Raw genomic sequence first — 27,424 nt, forward strand, 5'->3', positions numbered from 1 at the left:
AAGGCCATCTAACCTTTAGTTCAATTTTGTGTTTTTTTATTTTTCATTTGAGACTTGTTCCCTCTACTTCTGCTTTCATACGTTCAGTCAAATGTCTGGATTGAAGCCTCCCCATAACATTAGGCCACCTGACTAAGGCCCCCCCACTCAGGCTCCCTGGGCTTTCCGCAGGACAGCAAGGCATGGCCGCCATAGTCTGTGAGTGAAAATGTTCCTGGCGTGGGGGGGAACTGAGTAAATCTCAGGGTGTCCTCACCTCTGATTGGCCGATGGACCTGTCAGTCAAGCCAATGGCTCACCTTTAAGACAGGTGCATCCTTCATACTTTCTGCCACCCCAGTTTGTCTCCTCCTGTTCCTTCCCTTGTTTCCCCTACTTGCAAACTTTGGCCCCCATTTTTCCTCGTCCCTCTCCACCCTCCAAACTGCCCACCCGCCCAACTCTGACTACCATCCCATCTCCAACCTGGTCTTTCTATGGAAAATCCTGGAACATATTGTGACCACACAACTTCACTCACACATTTCCTCCACTCTTGCTGTATCCTATATTTATCTGTCTCTACATCTCAATCATTTCAGTAAGCAATGACAATGTACAGCAAATTAAATTAAAAGAGTTCACTATCGTTCAGTTATTCCTTGTTGCAGTTTTCCTAATGGCCCTGCAGGAAGCCCAGGAAACTGATTTGTTACAAGTTTTACAGTCTGACTTATCTCTTTGCTTTACCTCTGTATTACTCTTTCTCAGTCACCACTATTCTCCGTTGGGGGGTGCAGGAGGTAAGCGGGATCTCCAAAGTGACATAGTAGCCAACAGAATATCTGAGTTGAGCCAGCCCTCTGTGACGTTCTCGGTAGTCCGGATCCTGATGGGTCAGCAGTATTCCAGAGCACTGCTGATGACACCACAGCCAGCCTGGCTCATCGGCAGGACCTGGAAGGGCAGACCAGTCACTGGGGCAGGGATTCTTCCCGCTCAGCTCCTGTTAACCCTGTATGCCAACCCTAACGGATAAGGTGGTCCGAGCTGGATAAGCAGCAGGAAAGCTTGCCGGACAGCAATATCAGTGGCAAGTTATGCTTTTTTAGCTGGTTAGACTCCAGCAGTTACTCCAATGCACACTCTGGGGTCCCCAAGCCTTGGTTCTTGCCAATCTGCGCCTAATACTTTCCGGAATTAGATAAGCAGGATGAGTCCCTCCAGGGAAAGATTGCACATTCCATTCCAACAATCTATCTCTGGTATTTCTATGTGTATGTGGGATGCATGGAAATCTCACCTTGGTTTGGATACTCTTTAGCATGGTGACAGGTTTCCACTTGTGTCAAGACACCCGGCTGACCAAAAAAACAAAAATCGGTTACTATCAATTTCAGTTGCAGCCAACTTCTCTCCTTTCAAGCCTATTTTGTGGAATGATTTGTTTATGTAAGCACAAATGACTTTCATTCTCCAAGATATAAGGACTGAAATATATCAGTAATCACACCAGCTTGTTTTCCAATTAAAGAGTATGCTTTTAATTCATTGAATATGATAATATACACATATACATACATACAGACTTTAAAAGGAGGAATTAAAAGAATTAAACACAATATTTTATAAAATACATATTTTACTGATAATTTTTTTCGCTTGGAAAATGGTATTTTTCTTCACATTGTAGAATCAATCAATCAATCAATCAATCAGTCAGTCAGTCAGTCAGGTCTCTCTCTCTCTTGGTTCCTTGTGTGATATTCCTGACCTGCTATCTTGATGTTCCCCCTCTGGCTTTACCAGATATTTCAGAAGTCTCTTCCACACCAGAATAAAAATCTTAAAATGATCATTGATACAAGTTTCAGGAAAACATTAATTCAATGCATTAAAGAACTTGGCCATTTTCTTTGAGAACATCTTAACCTAAACATATTCTCACCTGAGTGTGAGTAATTTGGAAAACAACACATTTCCAAACTTCTCCCAAACATAATCGAACCAATACTTTTGACTGGAATCTGAAATGCTACCTCATGCGAAGAGTGTTCTATAAATGCACATGCACACACAGAGTGGCTCAGTGGCTGGGACAAGTTTACAATTTAAAAAACAAATTACAAACTCTTTTAGCAAAGGAAACAAAACACAATCAGTAGATACATATTTTCGTAAAATCTGTTACACAAAAACCAAGGTAAGGTTCCACAGGCTAAGGTTCCAAAGCTGACTTCTACACAGTGTGTCCTTCATAATCAAGGAACATAACCTTGTTCTCATGTTCAAATATATGTAGACGTCACTGCATAATAATAATTCTTCACAGTAATTCTCCCTCCTGCTCAGCGAACATAACCGTCCCTGTAACGTGCCTCAAGATGTTCAACCTATGTTAAAGATGCTGTATAAGTTCAAGTTGTACGTGATAGGAATGTTGGCCAAAATGTTCCATCACTAGACACTAAAATCAATTGTAGGTCTCACACTGTCGCTCCATCTGAGATTGGTTATCTAAACTCTGACCAGGCATCAAAACCAGGACCTTGCTGGTGCACATCACCCAGCACTGCATTTACCCACTGAGCCATAAAAACATCATTTGCAGGGCAACCTTGTTATAACACTTTAGGACCTTTTCATTCTAACCTCTCAGATAGTGCATTATAAGACAAGCATGAAAAGATTGCCAACTTCCAGGTGGTCAAGTCGGTGACCTTTGTTGTCACTTCCTCCTCTTTGTCTGCAAATGCCATTCGCAGGAATGCTGCAAACGGAACTTAATTTGCAAAGCTGATGTCAGTGACGCTTTCTTCACACAGTGTGAATGGGCTACATGGTCTGGTTGTCTGCAGACACGTTCAGTCTTCTATCCCTTCCCTCCTACCCCATATCCTCTCACCTCCCACTGCTAGCTCAGGTGATGAGCCATTTTCATTAAACCACTTGGGACATTCTCTAGGTGTGAAAAGCGCTAGATAAATATCAATTTGTATTATATTTTTATGGAACAAAAATAAATGGAATTTAACAAATTTCACCCCAGCAGGTGAAATGTTTTTCGGTTTATGACAGTGTTGTTGACAAAATCTGGGACAACTTCTAGTGTCATTATGCAAAAAATAAAATCAATTTTCTTCAGAATTAGTATGAAGTGCACAAATATTCCAACACTAAACATTTTAATGTTTCTGCCACTGCTTGCCTTTGTCTGCTAGATGACCAGGAGACATGATCATAATATTGTTAAGGGCTGTCCTCTCAACCAATGCTTTAAAGGTTTTTCTTTGAAGTATATGCAGAATATATCCTAAACGCCTTCTGAATTCCATATCCTATTTTGGTCAAATGCTTTGGTGAAATGTTTATCAGTAGTTATCTTAAATCTCGAGATAGGTGATGACCAGCACTGTTACATGGACCTGCAAGTGTAACATGGGTCTATGTGCTGCCACAAGCAACTCTTTCAGATTCCATTACCAACAGCCTTCTTCAACCAAAATGTCAACTCTCCATCCCTTTGTGGTAAACAGCAATAACAATAATAACTTAAACTTATACAGCAGCTTTACATGTAAGAAAAGGCTTTTGGTACGTTTTTGAAAGCAGGGTGAGTGCAAAGCAGAAAGGGATTTAGGTAGAGGGTCGGGGCAAAGTGCATGAAAGCTTGGTAGGGGATGGAGGAATTTAAAAGTCAGAATGAGAATCAGAATTAGAAAAATCACATCTGGAGGTGACAAAGGTGCAAATGAGAGTTTTCGGCAGAGTTGGAGGTGAGATAGGGACAGTGATGAAGAATATTGGAGGAAATGGAGAAAGAAAGCAAAATTGGTCAGGGACAGGATGAAAGGTTTAAAGGAGAACTGAGGAGAGCAATCACATCATTCAACCTTTATGTGAAAACTTCTGTAATACTTTACTTCAATTATTACACAGATGCTCACACCTTTCAGAGTAGCTGCAGCACTAGAATCTCTAGAAACGTTTTGTCTTCACAGTTATGGAATACAAGTGGTGAGAGATGCTTTGCTTGTGGTTGTGTCACAAACACTGTTTATCTGGCTGTTAAGTTAAATTGTTCAGTTCATGTTCCAGCAATTCCAGTGTAATATATGACCAGTCTATGTCATCCAGTTGACTGTTCTGTTGCTGGGGATCCAATGATCCAGAGTCTTTGGATATTGCCTTGATTACTTCATGGTTTTCATCAAAGCTGGGATCTGCTACCAAGCTCTCCAGGCTCTGTAAATTTTGGATTGTGATTGGTTTCATGGAGGACTTAAGATATGGATTTGTTTGAATAATTTCCTGAAACATATCACTTATTTGAACGTACTGTGGACATCCGTTTCCTGGAGCTGTTTGCCAACAATTTATCCCAGTTTCCTGGTCGTTCCTGCTTCCTTCCAAAGAATGTGAAAGTAGAGGCTGGTTTGACATTGAGCTGCTGGTGACAGGAGTTTGGCTCTTGTAGCCGTCTTCAAAGATGGTGTACATTACTGTATCCAAAATGTCCTGTTCCAGCTGGCCACCACCTCTGATTTTATCATTGGGAGTGCTCTCCTGAGAGGAAGATGTAGTAGATGGACCTTCCATTAGGTGCTGATTCAAAGCATCATCGTTCCATAAATCGTATTGTTTAGTTTTTGCATGTAGACAGAAGACTTCCAATGTACTGAAGTCAGAGTTGACGACAGTTTCTGGATCCAGTATTTTAGGAAATTGATTTTTCTAATAATAAAAAGGCTAGTTAAATCATGTTTCAGAATATCACCTGCCTCTATCCCTATCTCACCCCCAATACAGCCAATACCCTCATTCTTGCTTTCTTCACCACCAGACTTGAGTTCTCAGATGTTCTCTTCACCGACCTTCCATATTCCATCAATCCATGGGAGCCCATATCCTCTCCCACAGTAGGTTCCACGTGACCAGCACACCATCCTGACTTCCTGCCCCGCAGCAGATCATTTACATATCATTCCACACCCTTGACCCACCTCTGCAGTCTCTCCCAGCCCCACTCTCCTACTCAATCCTACTCCACAAACATGAACCTGTTGCAGTCCCTCGGCCCCCTCATTCAAAACCAGCTTGTTGACGTGATGGGAGAACGATAGTTTGGGTATTCTAGAAGGATGAGATCAGATGGGCCAAAGGGCCTTGATAATCTGAACTAATCTTGTGATCTTGTGCCCACCTAATGAGAAATGATCATGGAGAGAGCTTACCTGAAGTTGAGAATCGGGCAGCCAGCCAGCCATACTGCTCTCTGCGGGGTCTGGGACATTAGGCCAGATGACCTTCACAATCCTGACAGGATCATGGGAGATTGATATTTAATCATAAATACAATAATCATAGAGAGTGTGGACATTTCATAAACTTTTACCTCATTTATCTTGGCATTTAAACCGTCCACATCGAAATAATCTCCCAAAAATGTGGAATTAATTGATGACTCATCTCTTTGCTGTTTCTATGATGTCATTGGTGCAAATTTGCAGCTGTATTTAGCAGTTAGTTCATTTCTAATTTAATCTTATTCTATAAAGTGCTTCAAGACATTTCTTTTCTGCGATTGTCACTATTTACATGTAAGTGGTTATATATGTTTCTGTGGGGCAGAATGAGAGAATGAAAGAACTCCAATGAAATGGAGCATTAAACTTTAATTCAGGGAATCAAATGCTCCATAGAATTTACTCTCAAATAGAATGGGGTGATTGGAAAATCAAATGGAATATCTCAGCCACTCACAATGGAAATAGAGCAGTAACTGGCGAGCACGGAGGAGTCCACTGAGGGATACTTAAGGGGTGGTGATGACCCCCTGATGTTGGTTATCGGGGGCGGGCAGGGGAAGCTGGGTGTACAGCAGAGGTGTGGGAATGGGATCAAGGGAGCAGGTGGTGGGTTTCCCAACGTAAATGAGGGATGAGAGGAAGATACGTCCAAAGATGTGGAAGGAGGGAGGATGTTGGAAGTAGAGGTTGGGGGAGGGGTGCTGGTAGACAGAGGCAGCTGAGTGAATCCGCTCGGAACCAATTAATCTAGAAGATGTTTGGCCGGGACACAGCAAAACTAGCTTTTTTTTAATAATGTCATGAGATCTTTAACATCCATCAGAATAAGAGATGAGAATTTAGTTTAATGTCTCATTCAAAAGGAACGCTTCTCCAACAAATTACATGATTCCCGCATTATTTCACTGAAGTTTGAAGCCTATTAACCTAGACTGTGATCTCAAGTCCCAGCGTGGGGTTTGATCCCACAACCTTTTGACTCGGAGATGTAATGAGCCAAACGGACAACTAAAGTTGCTACAGAGGGCTGTAACTATTATCCTCTGGGTTTGTTGTCCTCCCAGATCAAACTCCTGGTGGAACATGTCAAGCAAAGTATTTTTTNGGAAAATCCCAAATTTTTCACACTCAATCAGATAGATTGTTACGGAATTGAAAGCAACTGTGAAACAAACTTAAGATTACTTCAATGATTTAAAGATAACATTAGAAGGTGATTTCCCCCCATCAACAAAATGTACTGACTTTAGTATATGCAATTATAATGCGTAAAACACCCGGACCTAGGTTTTGGGGGATTTTCAATTGGAAAATAGTGCATAACCTTCTAAAAGAAGTCTGTGAATACCCCCATCACATTTATTTTCTAGCTCCTGAGACACTACCCCAAGTAAAGGGCACCATATACATGCAAGAAGTTGTTGCTGTTGGTGCCTCCTTTTGATGGGAATACATGAGTTATTATAATAATATAATCCTTGCATTTGATATAGCGCTTTTCACGTCTTCTAAACGTCCCAAAGCGCTTCACACAATATACTGTAAAGTGAATTGACTGTATATTTTGTGGGCGAAATTGGCAGCCAATTGGACACAGCAGTATCCCACAAACAGTCCTGGATTGAGTGACCAAATTATTATTGTTTTTTTTCTTGAGGGATTATTATCAGGTGCGTGGAGTAAGGAAACTTGCCCAAGGTTTCACCCTGCTGGGAATCGAACCCAAGTCTCTCGCTTGCGAGACGAGTGCTCTAACCACTGAACTACAGCACTCCTATTACTTGTGACAGGCAGTAATAGTACTAGTAGACTACCAGAAAAGGTCAATTATCAAGTTATCTCTATGCATTGAGTATTTTATCTGAACAGTTAAATTACATAAACTGCTAACGGTATGCTTAAAATTAAATCATACTCACGATTTCTTATAGCAACCAATTAGTAAAATAAATATTATTATGATGCAGAAAAGAGGCACAACGATAGCCACGATATCTTGTATCTCTGCAAATAAAATGATCCACTGGTTAGTTATTTGAAGAAATCCAGCATAAACCTTTAATGGGAATATTAACATTCAGCTTTTCTGAGGATTCATTAGGTCAATGTCAAAACAATATCTCGTTATTAGGCATTTTGTCCAACTTTAAATGCTCTAACTATGGTCTTGCTGGCTTATTAAGCTGCTTTGTATCAATGCCATCAGAATAATCTAGCCGTGCTTGTGCATACATGTAGGTGGCCTTTTTTTAAACATTATAAAAGCTGTATTACATACATCCTCTTTCCCCTTTCAATCTTGCCCAAGGTCAGTTCTCATGAGACCAGAATAACATATCTCAGATGCTTTTTTCCACTCAAGGAGTATTTTATGCTTCCATTTCCCCAATGATAACTTTTTCAACCACAATGACTCCCTAGCCATGAGGTTAAGCACACTCCGCAACTGCTGCTTTCAATGGTTTTCAAGAGTCCAGGATATCTCCCATTCCTAATTTTCCCTCTCTCTCCACAGAGAAGCACAGCCTAGCTCCATGGCACAAGGCAAAAACTAGAACATCACTTGTGGGCAAATGTACATTGAGCCTGTATCCCGGTGCACCTCTGCGCAAATATGTTGGTACAACACAATCCAGTGTATATATTGCCCTGTCAAGCTTGGTATGTGGAACAGAAAAATGCATTGAAGACAAGTACCACAGTAATAAAATTCTCCCTCTTATCAGAGTAGTTTTATTGTCACGTGTACAACTGGATGAATGCAGTGTAGCTTATTGAGAAATAACTGTTGAGATATTAATATCTACAGTTTTACTTACCGAACAAAATTGTATTGAAGAATATTGTTGAGCTGTTTTTGCCACCCTTCACTGTAGATGCCATTACGAGCACTGTGTACATAGTATTTTTCTGCAGAGATCTCAGAGTATATTCCCGAAAACTTGAGTTCACTGTTACAGCTGGAAGGCAGTAGAATTGCATTTAGAAAGAGAGGAAACAGATTTGCTAGTCACTCTGCTTTTTAACCCCAATTTATAAGCTTCAGACACTGAAATGGACACTTAGGTGAGGTAGTGGAGGTGACTGTGGAAATAACCTCAGCAAATGTCAGGGCCGCAGGAGAGGGAAAAACATTTTAATATAATAATGATGATAACAATAATAATAATAATAGCATCCCATATGCATATAGAAGTGCCTCATAAAAACATAAAGTGAATGACCAAATGTCCTATACATCGAGAGAAATTTGCTTCTCTGTTTGAATACTGTCACGAGATCTTCAATGTTTACCTTAGTCCAGTGGTGACCAACACATGGCCCACGGGCCGGAAGTGGCCCATGGGGCCATTAAGAAATAGCCCGCCAAACATTTGCACTAGTCTACGTTAGTCGGATTGAGTTCAATGTTTTGTTTCTAGTTTTTTTCTTGATTGGATATTTCTTGATTTTTGGTATAAATATTCAATTAAGACAATTTATTTTGTTTATTTATTTTGATCAAAACTGTGGGCCACCACTGCCTTAGACAAACCAGCACTCCATTGGGGATTTAATTCTGTGTTACCAGTGGCTCCTTTCATTTTGGCAAATGATATATGGATCAATGTAATCTGCAACAAATTTGTTTCAGTAACACTGAGCAGGATATTCCTATGGAAGGTACTGCTCAACTATCTCCCTGTGATGCACACTCCATGTGAGTACTAAGAACACTAGCATCTGTAGTCAGTCACAGCACTGACACACATCTGTCACCTCATATTAGTTTTATTAATCCATCACAAAACACATGCCCTCTCATTAACTGGATGCAATGATATGGTGCTTAACAATAACTTACAGTTTTCACTGTTATTGGATTTGTAAAAGATGGTGTAATTGGTGATGAATCCAAACTGACTGTCCAATGGGATTTCATCCCACTTGATTGTAGCTTCTTTTGCCTTCACATTCTGAAAGCGAACATGTGGACCTTCCTTTGGAGCTGAAACAAAAGTTCTAGTTTAATGTGCTGAAGATAATTTGTATTGTTATTGTATGGAGACCATTAACATGCGGGGGAGGGGTCTAAAATTTCCCCTGGGTGGAGAATGACTATTTATGTAGCATTTTAGAGCATTCAGAATTTGGAAAAATTGTTGAATTCAGTCTTAACTTTGAGGCTAGTTTTATGTAGATCTTAAAAGATCTGTAGTTTTTAGAAGAAACGCAGCTTCAACAGAATTTACAGAAATGCAGCTTCAAAATTAAGCTTGTTATGTAAGAATTATTATTATCTGATATTATACTTAAACAGAGTAAATCTAGACCAAGTTGGATGAAATGCTCTGAAACTCTAGCCCATATGAATTACTGTTGTTGAATTTTACCTCAAATTATTTTTTTCAAACATGCTAGTTTTTCAGAATAACTATTGTATCAGTGTCATAGATCAATTACTTAGCAGCGCAGAGTGAGGTGGTAAAACAGATCATTTAACAGTGGAAAATGATTAGCAGTGGAAATTGCTCCTCACTGAAATGATATTTCTTAATACACTAATTTCCACACTATTAATTCACAGGTACACACAGACAAACATTAATGCAAGAGTGCTCGACTGACAATTCTGAGAATTGCTGCACACTGCAAGTCATTAAACCCTGGTAAAAGTTAATTGAACAAATATCAACAGCTCCTTGATGGATTGCTGAATCCTTAGAACAAACGCATACACATACATACACACAAGTATTCATGAATTAAGACATTATTAACTTCATCTAGATACTGAAGTGAATGTTTCCTTTAAATTTTGTTTTATAGATAATATTAAAGTATGCCACAGGATGATATAATAATAATAATAATAATAATAATAATAATAATAATAATAATAATAATAATCCTTGCATTTGATATAGCACTTTTTACGTGTTCTAGATGTCTCAAAGCGCTTCACAGAATAGACTGTAAAGTGAATTGACAGTATTTTCTGTGGGCAAAATGCAGCAGCCAATTGCGCACAACAGTGTTCCACAAACAGACATGGTTTGAAGTGACCAATTTATTATTTTTTTTTTTCTTGTGCGATTATTGTCAGGCATGTGGAGTAAGGAAACTTGCCCAAGGTTTCTCCCTGCTGGGAATCAAATCCAGGTCTCTCGCTTGCAAAGCTACAGGACTCCATATATCACACTATTGTATGTTTTTGATATTATATCTTTTTGTTAGGATAAGGTGAGTTTTTCAGGTATACAGTAAATAAGAATGTATCTAGTGTATGGTGTAACACTTGAAGCTTGTTTTGATCATGATTTTCAGAACAAGATCACTGCAGTTCAAATAACAAATTAACAGGAAAAAATGTTTTGGGATTCTTAAAGTTTTTTTTCATTCAGCAAAAAAAACAAATTACCAATCTAACCCTAATCCTAACCCGATATGTTAGGTTGTTTAGGAAAGAAGGAAATTTTGCCCACAAAATATACAGTCAATTCACTTTACAGTATATTCTGTGAAGCGCTTTGAGACATCTCAAAGATGTGATAAGGCTCTATATCAAATGCAAGGATTATTATTATTATATGAACAGGATAAAATTGTAAGTAGCCTGGATTTTCCACTATAGCTTTCAATTGAACCTGTTAATAATTCAACAAGCGCTGGGTAAGAGTATATAGTTTATTGCATTAGATGAAACATAAGGTTTAACAATCTGCAATTCCCTCACCCCTGTTCATATATATTGATACAGTAGAATCGATATCGATTCCACTAGGAAGTGTGCTGACCTTCTATACAACTCCAGCTATTTCAAAGTTACATCATTCTTCTATGTGTTTCAACTCCAACTCCCCTTGTCACAGAGATAGCCCCCACCCTTCGCAGGCTGATTTACAGAGAGAGAGATATGGACAACATCTGGGCAGCCTTGAGATGGGCAGGTGTCTGAGGCTGCAGACATTTCTTTCTGTGGTCCATTGCTCTTACAACTATACTCAAGGACCCGATTGCTCATTATCTCAGAGGAGTGAACATCTTCCCAGGAAAATTTGAAATGTACTCAGAAGCTAACCTCAGCCCGTCCAGCAAAGCTACTTTTAACCATTTAATTATCAAACCTTCTGGAACATTCAGTTGCTTTTTGAAACATACCAATATATCTTCATGTGATAGTCAAAATATTTCAACAGTCCCCACCTTGAGAGTGGGAAAATAAGATTTTCGATCTCTCATTTATCTATGATTTATTAAGATAGCTAACTGTAAATGGTCAGATTGCACCCTGGTAGCCCTTAATAAGAGCGCAAATAACATCAAGACACAATCAATGTAAATAAAGTGATGGCTTGGGCAATCACAAAAGCATAAGACATGAGTAATAAGATATAATCAGTCCAATTAATTAATCAGATTGATACAGCGGCTGTCATTAGGAATCGACTTGTTAACATGGTTCAATCAATGTTGATTGGAGAATATCTCTTCTTAAGATCGGTTAGACTTGTCTTCTTCATTCCCAAATTTAGACCTTTTTAGTCATGTACGCCAAGTGGGCAATGAGACCTTCAACTGTTTGTTTTTACCATTCATTGTAGGGTTAAACACATATCCTTCAAATTCGGTACACTCCTTTTGTTCTTTGCAGTTTAATATACTGATATTACCAATGTCTTTGTGATACGCAGAATCAGTTCTATTTCAGCAAACAAGTTCCTGAGTCTTTGCGATATTCTTTTTGGTTCAACTTAAGACAAACCAGAAATCTGGGTTTGCAAAATATCCAGTCCCCACCTCGAGTGGGTCAAGTAGGCAGCACAGGCCCACTATCACCATCAGCATCTTCACGATTCCCTTTTACCTCAGCCACCACATCAATCCCTTCAAATATTATTAGAATCTCTAATTACAGCACATCATTAATGATAATATCATGAGTAACAAACAGTATGGCCACAGAAATTTGAAATATAATTTCAATGGGTGTTCCCTCTATCCTTGCCTGCTGGATTTGAGCATTACTGAAATAAGACAAATCAGCTACACTGTAACCCTTATATAGATAAACTAGGCAACAGACAGAACGGTAAAACAGCAATAATTTACCTAACACACACACAGAACTGAAAACAATTTTTCTCCAACCAGGTTAGTTTGCTAATTTAAACCTATGCTCCGACCAATGTTAACTTTGTCCAAGTTATCTTTGTGCAGTTTACCCTATAGACTCCCAGTTTGATCAACTGATCACAATGACTCGGGATACACGCCCTCCTGGCTGGGAATGAAGCTACTTTTAACCGTATAACTATGGAACATTCAATTGCTGTTTGAAATATACCAATGTATCCTGAGGTGATAGTCAATATTTCAACAAACCCAAAGTGACACAATTTGATCAGTATTAGTCAAGTGATTTTTCCTTGTCACTGCAATCCAAGTGTTCCAGGATGCTCCCCACATGAAAGGTGCTACATAAATGAAAGTTGTTGTTGTTGTATGGACATTCAGCCTCACAAGCTCTTTAAACTGCAAGAATCTATGGAATGCAACTTCTTGTTGTTGGAAAGTCCCTTTCTATTCCCCTGCTGATCAATTTTCTCTTCCAAGTATTGTTTTCTTATCCTCCCACTCATCTGGAGTCTGACTCTTTTTTCTTTCCACTGCAGTATGAGCACTGGGGTCCATGTAGACCTCACTGGAATGACAGTTTTAGGAGTGCTGGCAGGCTGATGCTGCTGATAATTTTGCATTTGATTGCCTGATCATGTCAATGAGATGTATCAAAGCACTTCTATACTATACACACACAGGGAATTCTGATCAGAAGCAGGAATCCTGTCTGATTTGTGATGCCTAACTCTGAAGCCAAATCTAGGGCCTTATTCCCCACCCACCCCAACCCCATCTTCCCTGTCCCAATAATAGTTATCTCAGTGATGCCACAGCTTAGTTTAGCTAACTCTACACAGACCAGTGATAGAGCCTGTGATCATTCTGGCTGGTATGAAACAGATACAGTATATGAATATGATATTCACTGAATAAGCTGATTGAGGGCTATGTGGAAACCTTTTTATAAGTGCACTGTGCTGCTGTTGTTGTGAATCATTGAAAAAGGTTCATCTTTCTACTTTAAAGGTTTGGAGGAACTCTACTTACGTTTTTGTTCTAGGTATGCCAATCCTGAAAATAGACGTCCAGGACCTTCATCATACAGCGCAAATAAAGTGATAATATAACATTTGAAGGGCATTATATCTCCTGTGGGAAAATTAAAAAACTTTATTAGATGAAGCAAAGAAGTTCTTCAATGTTCTCCAATGTTCTTTACTTTCCATCTGGAATCAAAATAAAGGCTTCCTATTAAAACAGTTTCTGATCCTAACCATGTAATATTTTGAATGTACACAGTGCAATGCCACCAGCTTATTGACCATTGACCCAAACATTGCTAGTTATAATAGCGGAGCATCCATAATAAAGTCCGAGCGTTTGCCCTATCACATTAAAGCATCACAAACTCCCTCACAATAACATTATTTTAAAACTGTTGTGACTGTTGTCTAGAAATAATAATCCTTGCATTTGGTATACTATCTGTCACATAAAGAGGATATGCCAAAGCACTTCACATGATTTAGTGCAAGATGTAGTGACTGCATATTTTGTCAGTGAATGTGATAGCTAATTTGCAACAGCATTGTCCTTCAAACAACCATGATGTGAAAGATGATGTGTTTTTCTGGGGACTTGTTGACTACACTAATCATAACCAGCAAAGACTTTTATTTAGGAACTCAACTTTAAATCCCACTAAGCACAAACATTTATTATTTTTGCTGTTTGGTAAAGGCTAAGCATTAGAATTAAAAATATGTCTCTTTCTCTATCTTGCTGCAGAGTGACTGAGTCAAGATCACCCAGAAGACTTGCTCTATCAGAATATGATGACAGCTATCAGCTGTGTGTTTACTTCACCCTTTGTCTTTCTCTACAACTAAGAAGGTACAAAGAGGATATAAAACACTGAAATGTTAAGTGATAAAGAATATCTACGAGCAGGGATTTTAGATATTTTACATACAATTAATTACTCCTATAAGTTACTTCTCTATTTTTATGATCAGTGCATATGGCAAAACAAAATCCTTATAATCTAAAATTCTTAGGTTTAAGAATATTGTCCTCAAATTTAAGATCAAATGGTGCTAAATTGGGCCTTTATTTGAAATCCAATCTTTTTCAGTAGTGCAGAGATCAGTTTCAAAACTAAGACTGTCTTCCAACCTGTCTTATATTTTACGAGAGTAATCTTAATCCCAAAACGTGAGAAACTTCAGACCCCTGTAGTAAATATTGTATACACAGAGAGTATTTCTTTAATGTTCAGAATAAAGCACGTTCTCTGGAATAATTACTCACTCTGTATGAAAGCTGTCTCAGATGAGTTACGCTCATGTTGCCAATGTAGCATTCCAGAACACAGTTTTGTATCCAGAGCCAAACACCATTCAATCACAAATCCATTACCGGGCCGTTTTGGGTTCTTCCACTCTAACAGGAACTGATCATTCTGAGGTATAATTCGGACATGCTGGACAGGTGGAGGATCTTATTCAAAGAGAAAGCACACACATCTTTTATTAACAATAAATAATTCATAATGACGTACTCTAAGTGCGCCTAAAAGCAAAATATTGTCTATTGTAACCCTGTTTATTTAATCAATGCAAAGCTTTATATTTTTGCCTTAGTATTTACATGAGTTGTTGAGCATAGTATACAAGTGATTCCAGTTCCTGTTTCTGAATTTATATTTGACTAAACAGAATAGGATGGTCTTTTCTGACTGCACCTTCTGGTTAGTTCCATTGATGGCTGCATCCTCAAAGCCAACGTTACTGAGATGATGTTACTGTGGTATGGATAATACTGTGCCAGTGGTTTTGTGATATACTATATTAGGGCACTGAACCATGGACTGTGAATTCTGGATTAAAATCTTATTTTAGATTTGAGCTTTATCCAATCAGCTGCAAGGAACAGCACAAAGTGTCGGGTACTCATGATGGCAGTATACATCGAATGGAACTTCTACTCCACACGTTGCATCTTAAAAAAAACAATGCTCATTGAGCTCAGAGCAGCAATGATGAAGGCTCTGAAGAAGTCAATAGTTAACCATCTATCATCTCAGCTTGCGATGTTGAGCAAAGCACAGTTTGCTGGGGAGATAGCAAGGGGTAAACTGGCCAGTGGGAGTGTTATGAGAATATTATAAGAATATGTGATTATGCTGGATTGTATTTCTTCAATTATAATCAAAGGCCCTGGGGTGTTAAAGGTTAATCATATTTGTACTAACTAGACTCAGACAAAGAACTAAACCTATGTCATGATAGTGAAACTTTGTGATTGAGTTGTTGCAAACTTTAACAAAGTTTAAAATAGTTACGCTGGAAAATCTAGATGGCAAAATCGGTAACCTGTGTTTGTGCATTGCCATATAAGGAAACACAATGTATGGCTAAGGACATGTAGTTAAAAATAGTAAATAACAAGGGTATAAAGGTAAGCTAGGAATAGGCACTTGTGCATAGACCGGCAGAACCTGTGCGCCTGGCGTTTCACCTTCTCCTAGGAAGATATTGAGAAGAGACGGATCGTATATGTTTCATATTTACGAAGTTTAGTATAGAAGTTGATACGTAATGTGCATCCATGCTTGAGAAATATATAAAGAAAGAATAAATGTTTAACATTGATTTGTGTTGTCTCTGACTCCCTCTGTTACTGAGTCTCACCAAACATCACAATTTAAATTGGATTTAGTTGAACAGTCAACCATTGTCCTAAACAAAATTAATAACACAACAGCAGGAGGAACTGAGTTGACAGTGAAAGGTTCAACATTTATAAAAGGGCAGATTAAAGATACTGAAACTTATCTTATTAAACATTTCTAGTTGACATCTTTGTCACAGTGAGACATACCTGTTTGGTTGACCGCTGGAATTATCAAGGTTGAATTAGGAGAGTCACCAGCTGAGTTGTAAGCAATCACTGTTATAATATGGACTTCATGGGTCAGAAGGAAAGAATAATTCAAGGAGGTGTTGTAATCTTCTTGAATCACTGGTTCCCCGTTTTGTTTCTCAATCCATATTTTGTATCCTAGAATGATTCCATTAGCTTCGGACTTGTCCAGTGCCTGCATCATAATAGCGGTCACATTGAAAACACAATTTTTATTATTTTCTATGTTTAAAACAAACAAGCCTTGAAGTAATAAAAGCTACTGGAAAGTCAAGATGAACAATGTGTCCCCAATTAGGGTGACTGGAATTGTACTGAGCAATTGTCTGCGTTAAAACATTCAGGAGAAGACAGCAAAAGCTCTTTTGAAAACACAACACTCTTTAACGTGGAACTAAAAAGTGGGGAATGGGAATGCAAACACGTCCAGTGTTTTGTTGTATTAGTGCCATGCAGCGTTAGGGTGCAGGTTGTCCTTTGCATTTAATTTGTAGGAGTTCTCAGATTCAAAATTTTTGACATTATAAATGCTATATCAAAATCAAGAACTAAAATGATTATGATACCACCATCAAATAAATGTGAGGCAATTCTCCAGTAAGCAAGAGGTAAACATTAAAGTCTAAACTGAGCTGTATCATCACACTGGCGGGTGTTAGCAGAGCTTCAAGAGCATCTACTGACCTTACATAGAAAATGGTAGGTGATGTGATATGCATTCAGAAGGGAGAAAACATCATAATTATAATAACCCATACATTTGGTTAGTGCCTTTCATGTCGGGATGGTGTCCCAAATCACTTCAGGACATACTATGTAATGTGTGAAGTGTTGTGTGCGTGCACTTTGTGGACAAACGCGGCAGCTAAATTTGCACACAACCATGTTTCACAAATAGCCATGGAATGAGTGACCAATTTTATTTGGAGGATTGCTGGTTGGGACACCATGACAAACTCCCTTCTCTTTTTGAATGTTTTTTTTGGGATCTTTAAAATCCACTTAAACAGGGAGATGGGAACTGGTTTAATATCTCATCTGAAGACAGGCACCCCAACAATGCAGCACACCCCAGCACTGCATTGGAGTGTCAGGTTAGACTATATAAGGTCCAAATCCTGATGTGGGCCTTGAACCCACAAACCTCTGACTCAAGAGGCGAAAATGCTACCGCTGAGCCAGGCTGCCACACACCTTACAAAGAAGCCGAATGCTTCTTATTATAATAATAATAATAATCCTTGCATTTGATATAGCGCTTTTCACGTCGGGAGGATGTCCCAAAGCGCTTCACAGAACACACTGTAAAGTGAATTGACTGTATATTTGTGGGCGAACGCGGCAGCCAATTACGCACAGCAATGTCCCACAAACAGTCGTAGATTGAAAATGACCAATTTAATTATTGTTTTGGTTTTTGGAGGGATTATTATTAGGCGTGTGGAGTAAGGAAACTTGCCCAAGGTTTCGCCCTCTGCCTGGAATTGAACTCAGGTCTCTCACTTGCAAAGCGAGTGCTCTAACCACTGAGCTACAGGACTCCACAAATGTGTGGAGTCCTGTAGCTCAAATATTCTCAAATGTGTGCAAAATTTACAATTGTCCAAATTTGCTGAAGCATGTCAAGCTAACTGTCAAAAGAAGGTACTTAACATTTTGTACTTTCAACACTGGAGGCAAATTACCTTCAACAATAGATGCACATTTCGTTTTCCCTGAGAAGAGGAATCCTGAATTTGTCTCCAAATATCTGGGCCTTTTGATGGGTCTAAAAACAGAAGGAAAGAGGTAAAGAGGACAGGAAACACCAAAAATTCTCTTGAATATACCTTTTAGCATCCTTTCCTTTACTAAATCGTTTGCAAATGAGGAAGGGTGCTAACCTATTGTAGATACTTAGAACTGATAAATCAAGGTTTTATCTGTTTATCAGAAAGTATTAAAAGTGTGACTGTTTTCCAGCTTGAATTTGGAATCTGCTTACCTGTCATCAATTTTTGATAACGTTTTGTAAATATACAGAGGGGAAGAAAAAAACATTTTTAATTCAAAATCTTAGAACAACAACTTGCATTTATGGTGCCCATCATGTAGGGTAGCTTCTCGGAGCATTAAACTGTTACATTTCATGTGAAACATAGAAATGGTGAAGGATATTCTTAAGATAAGGCATGGTTCATTGGCAAATTCACAACCACTCACCTTTTTCTTGGATACACTCAGCCCCTTTGCCAAGATTTTGTTGGGGTTATGATGTTAATGTGTAATCATATTACAGATTCCATCTCAAATGGAAAGACTGAAGTCTTCAGTTTAGTATGCACAGAGCTAAAGAGGGCGAGCAAAAGGGAAGAATGGAAATTAGGGAAAGGTTTAGTGCAGAAGAGAGAAAAATGTTTCCTGTATAATATAAAGCCATGGCATGCACACAAGTGCATGCAATGGCTTTATATTGTACATGAGAAGGAGAACCATCAAGATATAGTGTCAGATAGAAAAATGCAGTTATAGCAGTAGAAAGTTTGGTCAGCCAAGCCTGGTTATTGGCAATATTGCCAATATGCACAAATTATTTTCCTGTACCATTGTTTGCAAATTCCAGCTATGATCTTGAAGCTTCCATAATAATAATCCTTGCATTTGATATAGCGCCTGATCACATCTTCAAGATGTCTCAAAGTGCTTCACAGAATATACTATAAAGTGAATTCACTGTGTATTTTGTGGACGAAACGTAGCAGCCAATTGCGTACAATGGTGTCCCACAAACAGTCGTGGATTGAGAGCCCCAATTATTTTTTTTTGAAGGAATTATTAACCCCAGAAAATTATTCCGACAATCAAATAACAACGGATTCCTACTTTCTGCTAGGTAAATAGCATGTGGAGTAAGGAAACTTGCCTAACATTTCACCCTATCTGGGAATCAAACCCAGGTCCTCTCCCTTATGAGGCAAGTGCTCTAACCAATACCACAGGACTCCACAAATTGCAGGACGCACAAGAACCGTCCTCCTGTAAACATTCTGTGAATTTATACATTGTTGAAAGTCTCAGTACGTACTGGCTCCAGAAGCTGTTCCCGTTTCCTCTGAACTCCACTCACTCCAGTAGAATTGTCTTTTACTGCCAATGCAGCGGACAGTAACTGTATAGTTGCTCAAGGGTTTGAGATTCTTAAGCATTAATGAAGTCCCTGATGAATTTCCATCTACTGCTACCTAAAAGAAATGTAATGGTATGTATCATTACTGCACATTATACAAATAATTATCAATAGCAACTTGACAGCGACATTTGTAATATAACTGCTTTTACAATTGGTTTCCACGTTATGATTGAAACAGTAATTGATTTGTTGTTATACACACGGGATAAAATTCCACATGTTTGCAGATGACGCACAAATCTACTTTGCCTCCTCCAGTACTAATTTCAGGTCCACCATTGTTCTATCAGCTTGCCTGGCAGACATTGGGGCCTGGATGAGTGTAAACTTCCTGCAGCTGAATGTGGAGAAGACAGAAGCCATACTCTGGTTCCCATCAATGTCTTCACGCCTGCAGATCTAAACCCCTCAACCTCACCGAACCAGTGAGTTCGACCCCCAGCTGTCCTTCCTCCCCCCACTTTCGGTCCGTAATCAGGACCGCCTTCTTCCACCTCCGCTACATTCCCCGCCTCAGACCTTACCCCAAATGCAGCTGAAATCTCCCACCTGGATTACTCCAACGCACTCCTCGCCGGGCTCCTCAGCTCCATCAATCATAAGATCCAGCTCAATCAGAACTCTGCTGCCCACATACTGACCCAGACTAAACTCTGTACCCACATCTCACCAGCTCTGGCCAGGCTCCACTGGCTCCCCATCACCAAACGGATCGACTTCAAGATCCTCACACTCGTGTTCAATCCATTCACTCCCTGGCACCCCTCTACCTCGCCAACCTCCTCACTCCCCAATCCACCACCTGGCGCCTCCGCTCGACTGGCACCGGCCTGCTCCTGCTCGTCCCTCACACCCTCCGCTTGACCATTGGAAGTCGTGCATTCAGCCACTGCACCCCGAAACTCTGGAACACTCTCCCTCAATCCCCCCCTTGCCCCATCTCTCCCCTTTTTCAAGTCTTTCCTCTTCGACCATGCTTACGGCTACCTCCCCCTTGTGGTACGATCCCTAATGTACATCTTCTTATCCATTGTTGCCTCAACATCAAACCATTGTAGAATAATTTGCTCTGTTTACTGTTCCATAATAATAGTTACAGTCTTTTTAAGATCAAAGCTAAAGAGCTGATTCTGTTAAATTTTACTCTCATGCTTAAAGTTCCCGCTTTCATGAATACAACAAAATAGATGCAACGTGGCTCAGTTGGCAGCACTCTCCCTTCTGAACCAGAAGATTGGTGGAGTGGAGGGGGGATTTTAAGCTCCATATGAGTACTTGAGCTCACAGTATAGGCTGACAATCTAGTGCAGTATTGAGGACAAGCTGGATTGCCAAAGGTTCTGTCCTTCAGAATAAGACATTAAGCTGAGGTCCCTTCTGCCTGTCCTCAGGTGAATGTTAAAGTTTCCATCACATAATTTAAAAAGGAAAGGTGTTTCTCCCCTGACTAACAATCCTTCGGATGAATTGACAATTACCCAATGGATGTGTTAATACTACCAATACTACTTACTACTACTATCACTAGGACTAGTAGTAGTAGTAGTAAGTAATAGTAGTAGCTACACAAGATTAGGGCACATGGAATTAACGGCAATATAATAGCATGGATCGAAGAGTGGCTAACGGGAAGAAAACAGAGAGTAAGGATAAACAGGTCCTTCTCAGATTGGCAGGATGTGACTAGTGGAGTGCCACAAGGATCAGTGCTTGGGCCTCAACTATTTACAATCTATATCAATGATCTGGAAGAAGGCATAGAACTTAAAATATCTAAATTTGCGGATGATACTAAGCTAGGTGAGAGCGTAAGCTCTGAGGATGACACAAAAAGATTGCAAAGGGATATATATAGGCTAGGTGAGTGGGCAAGAAGGTGGCAGATGGAATATAATGTGGGGAAGTGTGAAGTTATTCCCCTAGGTAGTAAAAACAGAAAAGCAGATTATTTTCTAAAGGGGGAGAGACCAGATAATGTTAGTGTTCAGAGGGATTTGGGTGTCCTTGTACACCAGTCACAAAAAGTTAGTATACAGGTACAGCAAGCAACTAGGAAGGCTAATGCCATGTTGGCTTTTATTGCAAAAGGGTTAGAATACAAGAGTAGGGAAGTCTTGCTACAGCGGTATAGGGCCTTGGTGAGACCGCACCTAGAATATTGTGTGCAGTTTTGGTCTCCTTATTTAACAAAGGATATGCTCGCCTTAGAGGGGGTGCAGTGTAGATTCACTAGGTTAGTTCATGGGATGAGGGGGTTGACCTGTGAGGATAGGTTGAGTAAACTAGGCCAATATTCTCTAGAATATGGAAGAATTAAGGGTGATCTTACAGAAACATATAAGATTCTCATGGGGCTTGACAGAGAAGACAGTGTGAGACTATTTCCCCTGGTAGGAGAATCTCGAATTAGGGGTCACAGTTTTAAGATTAAGGATCAGTCCTTTCAACCAGAGTTGAGGAAACATTTCTTCACTCAGAGGGTAGTGAATTTATGAAATGCTCTACCCCATAAGGCTGTAGATGCTCAGACCTGGAACATATTCAAGACTGAGATTGATAGATTTCTAAAGGATAAAGGGATTAAGGGATATGGGGAGAAGGCGGGCAGATGGAGTTAAGTTAGAAGATCAGCCATGATCTTAGTGAATGGCGGGGCAGGTTCGAGGGGCCGAATGGCCTACTCCTGCTCCTAATTCCTATGTTCCTATGTTACTAGGACTTCTCAAAGCGCTTCGCAGGATTTACTGTGAAATTGAGTGGCTGTGTATTTGTGGGTAAACGCAGCAGGCCTGGAATAAGTGACCAATTTTATTTAGGGGATTATCAGCCAGGACATTGGGAGAAACTCATCTTCTCTTTTCAAACAGTGCCATGGGATCTTTAACATCGACCTAGACAGGCATAAGATTGGGGGATATTTTTGTGTGAACTGCACTTCAATGAACCCAAGCATACTTTAACAGTTCAGTTTGAAATTGATTCATATTCTAGCATACCTGAGTCCAGGATTCTGTATCAACCATTCGATATTTAATGTTATATTTGAGAGGAAAATTAACTGGCGTTGAACTTCTAGGTGTCTGCCATGTTATCAACAAGCATCTCTTTTGATCCTTACAAGGTTGAACAGCTACATTCTTCGGAGATGCAGGTTTCACTAGAATAAAGAAGATACCAATCATCAATCAACTAACATACAGGCACTTTCTCATGGGAAGACAATTAAATATCATACCCACAATAGACCTAATACATAATTCTATGTTATAGGTGGACTTTCAGCTTTATGGAAGATAACACAGCTCTGCCTCATAGAATATCACTTTGCCTTCTTTTACTGGAGAGCATGAAAAGAAGAAAAGGGAATAACACAGAATTGACTGGTCAACCCTCATCCCACAGTTTAGTCAGCCATGAATAGAGGTGCAGACGTTCATCTACAAATTCACAGTCACTACACTTTACAGTATATTCTGTGACCCACTTTGAGATATCCTCCTGATGCAAAAGGTGTTATATGAAATGCAAGGATTACTATTATTAAAACAACAGCCTGCATGATAGTGTTTCCTTCATGAAGGGAAGGGTCTTGGAGGGCTTTACAGTAGCGTATCCTGACACCGAGCATCTTTACTCACGTAAATCACTTTGGTATACCAGCCATCTCCGCTCCCTTAAAGCCCAGGCACGTTCCGCTGAGCGTACCTGGCTTAAATCAAACCTATCTGTCTGCCTGGACATGTCAAATCCTACTGCTCCGCCCTCGCCTCCACTAAATCATCGTTCTACTCCAAGACAATCTTGGAGGCTAAGGATAACCCCAGGCTCCTCTTCCCCATCCTCCAACCAGCTCATCTACCCATCCTCACCTCAAATGCCAACTGCGAGGCGATGCTGAACTTCCTCAAATCCAAAGTCGAGGGAATCCGCTCAACTGCCTCTGCCACTGCAACTGCTACCCCCTGCCCATCTCCTCCTCCCACCCCAGCCCCTACCCACCCCTCCCTCCACACCTTTCAACCGTCTCCCTCTCCTCTCTCACCACCACCATAACCTGCATGAAACCCACCACCTGCTCCCTTAATCCTATCCCTACCCTAACATCGTAAACCTCTCCCTGCTCTCTGGTACTGTTCCCACTCCTTCAAAAACCGCTGTCATCACTCCTATCCTTAAAAACTCTCCCTGGACCCTTCTCTACTCCCTAACTACTGCCCCATCTCCAACCTCCCCTTCCTCTCCAAGGTCCTGGAACAAGTTGTTGCTTCTCAGCTTCTCCTTCCTTTCGCGCCACTCCCTTCTCAAACCTCTCCAATCGGGTTTCCGTGCACAGAAACAGCTCTGATCAAAGTGACAAATGACATTCTGTCCCTCTGCCTCCTCATCCTCTTTGACCTCTCTGCTGCTTTCGACACTGTCAACCATTCTATCCTCATCCACCGCCTCTCCTCCCACCTCAACGGCGCTGTCCTTGATTGGTTCGGATCGTATCTCTCACACCGCCTGCACCTCATCTCCTCAAATGGCTTCTCCTCTAGTCCCAAGACCATCTCATGAGCCGTTTCTCAGGGCTCTGTCCTTGGTCCCCTCCTCTTCAATATCTATATGCTCCCTCTTGGTGACATCATCCGCAGACATGATAGATGTCAACTTCCACATGTATGCGGATGACACCCAACTGCATCTCTCTGCCTCCACCCTTGACTCCAGGACCACTGCTGTGCTGACAGAATGTCTGTCAGACATCAAGTCCTGGATGAGAGCTTCAGTTGAATGTCAACAAGACCGAATAATGTAATTCCTCACCTCAGGCACTGACAACATCACCATCCATGGTTGCACGCTCCATCTTGGTAAGCCAGTCCAGAACCTTGGGTCCTTTTTTGATCCTCAACTATCCTTTCTACCCCACATCTGTGCCATGACTCACTCTGCCTTCCCCCACCTCCGCAACGTCGCCCGACTCTGGCACTGTCTCACACCGCAGGCCGCCAAAACCCTCATACACGCCTTCATTACATCGAGGCTCAACTATGTGAACTCATTGCTTGTCGGCCTCCCCAACTCCTCCCTCCACAGGCTGCAGATCATCCAGAACTCTGCAGCCCGTGTCCTCTTCCGCAAGGCTCCGTGACCCTATCACCCCTATCCTTGCCCAACTCCACTGGCTTCCCATCACACAGTTCAAGATCCTGGTCCTCAGCTTCAAAGCCCTCCATGATCTTGCTCCCCCCTACCTCTCTGACCTCCTAACCCCCTACCACCCTGTTCGCTCCCTCCACTCAGTGGGCTCTGGCCTGCTTCACGTCCCCCGCCTTGCTCACCCCACTATCGGCGGGCGGACCTTCCACCACTCTGCCCCCACCCTCTGGAACTCCACCCCGCAGTCTCTCTGCCTCGCCCCCTCCCTCGCCACCTTCAAGACCCACCTCAAGACCCTCCTCTTCGACCGTGCTTTCGATCTCCTTGCTTCCCCCCCATCCTCCACCCTCCTCCACCCCAACCCTCAGCTCGGGTCCGTAACTCTGTCTGTCCAGCGCCGTGGGATGTCCTCCCAACGTGAAAGGCGCTATACAAATGTCATTTTGTTGTTGTTGTTGTTTATAAATATTTACATTAAGTGGCAAGTCTGCCAAGTCACAAGCTGAAGGAGAGGAAGGCCTCAAATAGCAACCAAACTATATAAAGAAGGTTTTATATTCATCAAGCTTTGCGAGAACCTCAACCATCCATTACAGTTATGTTTATTGCCATAAAGATAGAATTTTCAGCAAAAGTTAAACCCTCTTTGTATGTATTTCGTGCTGTTACAAGGCAACCTTTACATTGCTAGCTATCATCTGGGTTCAATATGTCAGAACCCACATTTATAAGGCAAGAAAAAAAATGGCCAACCTATTTAACTATTTAAAATAGTTGTTAAAAGAAGCAGAGGGGAGGTGACGAGAAATTGTTTCACACAGCGAGTTGTTCAGATCTTGAATTAATTGCCTGAAAGAGTGGTGGAAGCTGATTCGATAACAATGTTTAAGAGAGAAATAGATAATTATTTGGGGAGGACAAGTTTGCAGGGCTATAGGGAGAGAGCGGTGGAGTGGGAATGAATTGGATAGCTCTTTTCAAAGAGCCGGCACAGACATGATGGGCCGAATGGCCTCTTTCTATGCTGTATAATTCTATGATTTTATGAGAAGCCAACCTTTTGGCAAAAAACACTTACTACTCCCTGCCCATGTGCATTGGGGCAAGAAGTGCCTCTGACATCACTTCTTTTGCAAAGTGACATCAGAGGTACTTCCACCACATAACACATGTGCACAGAATGCAGAAAGTGCTTCCTGTGCATAGCAGAAAGTGAGCTCAGTGTGACCTGATAAACCAAAAGTTGGCTTTTTTAAAAAAAAGCATGGGAAGCCAGTGGCAGAAGCCAGAGGTACCATGCTTCCTGCCAGTGTGGGTTCACAGTTCGCTCACACTCGAAGCAAATCCATACTCAACCCATGTGCTTTATAAGGGGGAAATCCTGTATCTGGATATTAGTCATGCAACACAAGATACATTCTAAATGATTTGTTTCCGGCATTTCTCCATTACATCTGAAGCTGTTAACATTAGTTGTGAAGTAGACCATCTAATGTGTGGTTAATTTAACAGTTATTTGTATAAAATATTTATAATTACAAATATGTGAAACGTCCAGGTACAATGGATCAGACTGAGCTTTGCCCAAAGCATTCTGAGCTGTTACGCTGATCATGAGTTGTCCTTTACTGTACAGATGTGGAAACATGAAAGAACATGAATTACTCTTCAAGGTATTGCAGGTGTAAGGTTTTCTCGTACTCCTGAAAAATAATGAAACAACCATTTACGTTGAGTTTATAACAACCCTTGTTTTTATTATAGTATCTATGATGTCTCAAAGTGTTTCACAAAAATTATGTGATGGTACTTGTAGGTGAATATAGCAGCTAATTACACAAACAACCATGAAGGAAAGACGACTAAAGAAATTAGTCATGGCTGTGTGTGGATCATTCTGGTGTTCGTTGGCTGCTGCATTCACCTATAAATACACAAACACTCACTCAACAGTAATTCCTGTGAAATCTTCAACAACATGATAGTGAACCATCATCAAACCTGTTCAAGCAACCATATCCATTCAGCAACCAGCCCCTGTTTACAACCACGCTGGAACAGCCACACATTACATACGCACACACTCCAATGATCTCTTATTCAAAGGCCACTCTTATATAAGGCCACTGTGGCCCCATCTGCTGAGTGGCTGTTAAAGACAGGTTTGACTCTATATCAAATGCAAGGATTATAAACATTATATAAAATAATATATGGGATTGAAAATAGTATTTCATATACGTGTACATCAAACCAGCAAGACAATAAGTCAGGACAGGAGTCAAAATTGATTTGCATTCAATAATAATAATAATCCTTGCTTATGTGATATAATTTAATTATAATTAATTTAATTAACTAATGTGATATAGAGCATTATCACGTCATTGAGAAGTCTTAAAGCACTTTGCAGAACATACTGTGAAGTGAATTGACCGTATATTTGTGGGCGAAACCCAGCGCCTTGGGACGTCCTCCCGACGTGAAAGGCGCTCTATAAATGGAATCTTGTTGTTGTTGTTGTTGTAGCAGCCAGTTGCCATAGCAGTGTCCCACAAACAATCGTTGATTGAATGACCCAATTTTTTTTAATGGATTATTAATCCCAGAAAGAAATTCGATCACCGATCGAATAACAACCTACTTACTGCTAGCTAAACAGAGGTGTATGGAGTAAGGAAACTTGCCTAAGGTTTCGCCTCGCCGAGGAATTGAACCCAGGTCCACTCGCTTGCGAGGTGAGTGCTTTAACCGATAAGCTACAGGACTCCACAATGTATTTTTACTGTTTTGATGCAAA

At 40.5% G+C, this 27,424-nt stretch overlaps 1 protein-coding gene across 1 annotated transcript; it reads right to left on the bottom strand.

Annotated features, from left to right (window-relative positions):
* Nucleotides 1-1,627: 1,627 nt before the first annotated feature.
* Nucleotides 1,628-26,317, bottom strand: LOC103177818 (interleukin-6 receptor subunit beta). The gene is made up of 12 exons (XM_007892172.2): nucleotides 26,164-26,317; nucleotides 22,479-22,639; nucleotides 19,378-19,534; nucleotides 17,999-18,081; nucleotides 16,272-16,488; nucleotides 14,700-14,888; nucleotides 13,437-13,538; nucleotides 9,133-9,276; nucleotides 8,108-8,248; nucleotides 7,208-7,292; nucleotides 5,214-5,295; nucleotides 1,628-4,713 (listed from the first exon to the last, which is right to left on the bottom strand). Exons 1-12 carry the CDS (start codon nucleotides 26,270-26,272, stop codon nucleotides 4,048-4,050), a joined length of 2,136 nt encoding a protein of 711 aa, XP_007890363.2. The 5' UTR covers nucleotides 26,273-26,317; the 3' UTR covers nucleotides 1,628-4,047.
* Nucleotides 26,318-27,424: the final 1,107 nt, after the last annotated feature.

This window comes from Callorhinchus milii, unplaced genomic scaffold (genome assembly GCF_018977255.1).
Source record: "Callorhinchus milii isolate IMCB2004 unplaced genomic scaffold, IMCB_Cmil_1.0 Scaffold1, whole genome shotgun sequence".
Taxonomy (NCBI): domain Eukaryota; kingdom Metazoa; phylum Chordata; class Chondrichthyes; order Chimaeriformes; family Callorhinchidae; genus Callorhinchus; species Callorhinchus milii.